At 36.7% G+C, this 1,739-nt stretch overlaps 1 protein-coding gene across 1 annotated transcript; it reads left to right on the forward strand.

Annotated features, from left to right (window-relative positions):
• The first annotated feature begins 716 nt into the window (after positions 1-716).
• LOC133243119 (large ribosomal subunit protein uL6-like) lies at positions 717-1,442 on the forward strand. Its single transcript, XM_061409622.1, has one exon. It carries the CDS (start codon positions 732-734, stop codon positions 1,308-1,310), a length of 579 nt encoding a protein of 192 aa, XP_061265606.1. The 5' UTR covers positions 717-731; the 3' UTR covers positions 1,311-1,442.
• The last annotated feature ends 297 nt before the right edge of the window (positions 1,443-1,739 follow it).

Here is a 1,739-nt window from a genome sequence, read left to right on the forward strand (position 1 = left end):
ACTTTCTCTTTCCTTCTGATGTATTTTAAATGTGAGTGTGTCAACAGTATCAACATTTAAACATATTTACATTTATCCCTTATACAGTGCATAGTTTCCTTTCCTCTCCCTTCTCAGGTGTAATACAACATATCTGATTTTTACAAATGTGCTGTTGAATAAAAAAAAGTCTGGGTATCCTGGAATACCAACTGTGTTTTATCAACATGTCTGTAGATAAATTTCATTGAAGTGATTCAAAAGTCTACTGAAACTCTAAACTTTGTCTAAACTTTTCTATCTATAGAGTTCATTATGAAGTAAGTCAGAAAGAAAAACACCAATACAGTATATTAACACATATATATAGAATTTAGAAAGATGGTAATGATGACCCTATATACGAGACAGCAAAAGAGACACAGATATAAAGAACAGACATTTGGACTCTGTGGGAGAAGGCAAGGGTGGGATGATTTGAGACAGTAGCATTGAAACATGTTTTTTACCATATGTGAAATAGATCACCAGACCAAGTTCAATGCATGAAACAGGGCACTCAAAGCCAATGCACTGGGACAACCCTGAGGAATGGAATGGGGAGGGAGTTGAGAAAGAGGTTCAGGATAGGGGACACAGGTACACCCATGGCTGATTCATATCAATGTATGGCAAAAACCACTACAATATTGTAAAGTAAATAGCCTCCAATTAAAATAAAGAAAATAATTAAAAAATAAAATTTTGCAAGAATGAAGACCATTCTTAGCAACCAGACTGTCGACATCCCGGAAAATGTTGACATTGACGTGAAGGGACGGACAGTTATTGTGAAGGGCCCCAGAGGCACCCTGTGGAGGGACTTCAATCACATCAATGTAGAACTCAGTCTCCTTGGAAAGAAAAAGAAGAGGCTCCGAGTTGACAAATGGTGGGGAAACAGAAAGGAACTGGCCACTGTTCGCACAATCTGTAGTCATGTACAGAACATGATCAAGGGTGTTACACTGGGTTTCCGTTACAAGATGAGGTCGGTGTATGCCCACTTCCCCATCAACGTTGTTATTCAGGAGACTGGTTCTCTTGTGGAAATCCGAAATTTTTTGGGTGAAAAATACATATGCAGGGTTCGAATGAGGCCAGGGGTTGCCTGTTCAGTATCTCAAGCCCAGAAAGATGAGTTGATTCTTGAAGGAAATGACATTGAACTTGTGTCAAATTCAGCTGTTTTGATTCAGCAAGCCACCACAGTTAAAAACAAGGATATCAGGAAATTTTTGGATGGTATCTATGTTTCTGAAAAAGGAACAGTTCAGCAGGCTGATGAATAAGATCTCAGTGATCCTGCTGCAGAAACAAGATAGCAGATGGTTCTATGGACTCAGTTGTGATGTTTTAAAGAGACAATAAAAACTGTTGATTTGAAAAAAAATAATAAATAAAATTTAAAAAAAGAAAAGAAATTGGTGTGACTCGACCCTCAGTTTGTAAAGGCTTTGAGCGATTAACTGTTTAATCTACCTTTAACTATCTGATGACTTTCCAGGGAATGAACTCAGGCTAACAAACTTGCCATTTCCAAGGCCTCATTTTTTTTTTTTCTATTGGATTTGTATTTCATTTTCTCCAGAAAATCTGTATTTACTGTTTACTAGTTTGGGGAGTCTCCAACCATACTTCTTTGTTATTTAAAGGTAAATTATTTGTTAATTGTAATGGGGAAAATTGAGAGCTTTAAAAATGAAAATTCTGAAATGATT

The sequence above is a fragment of the Bos javanicus genome, chromosome X (assembly GCF_032452875.1).
Source record: "Bos javanicus breed banteng chromosome X, ARS-OSU_banteng_1.0, whole genome shotgun sequence".
NCBI classification, from domain to species: Eukaryota; Metazoa; Chordata; class Mammalia; order Artiodactyla; family Bovidae; genus Bos; species Bos javanicus.

Bases quoted from the DNA above. Each gene is read 5' to 3' on its own strand.
- LOC133243119 (XM_061409622.1), top strand. From the start codon at position 732: ATGAAGACCATTCTTAGCAACCAGACTGTCGACATCCCGGAAAATGTT.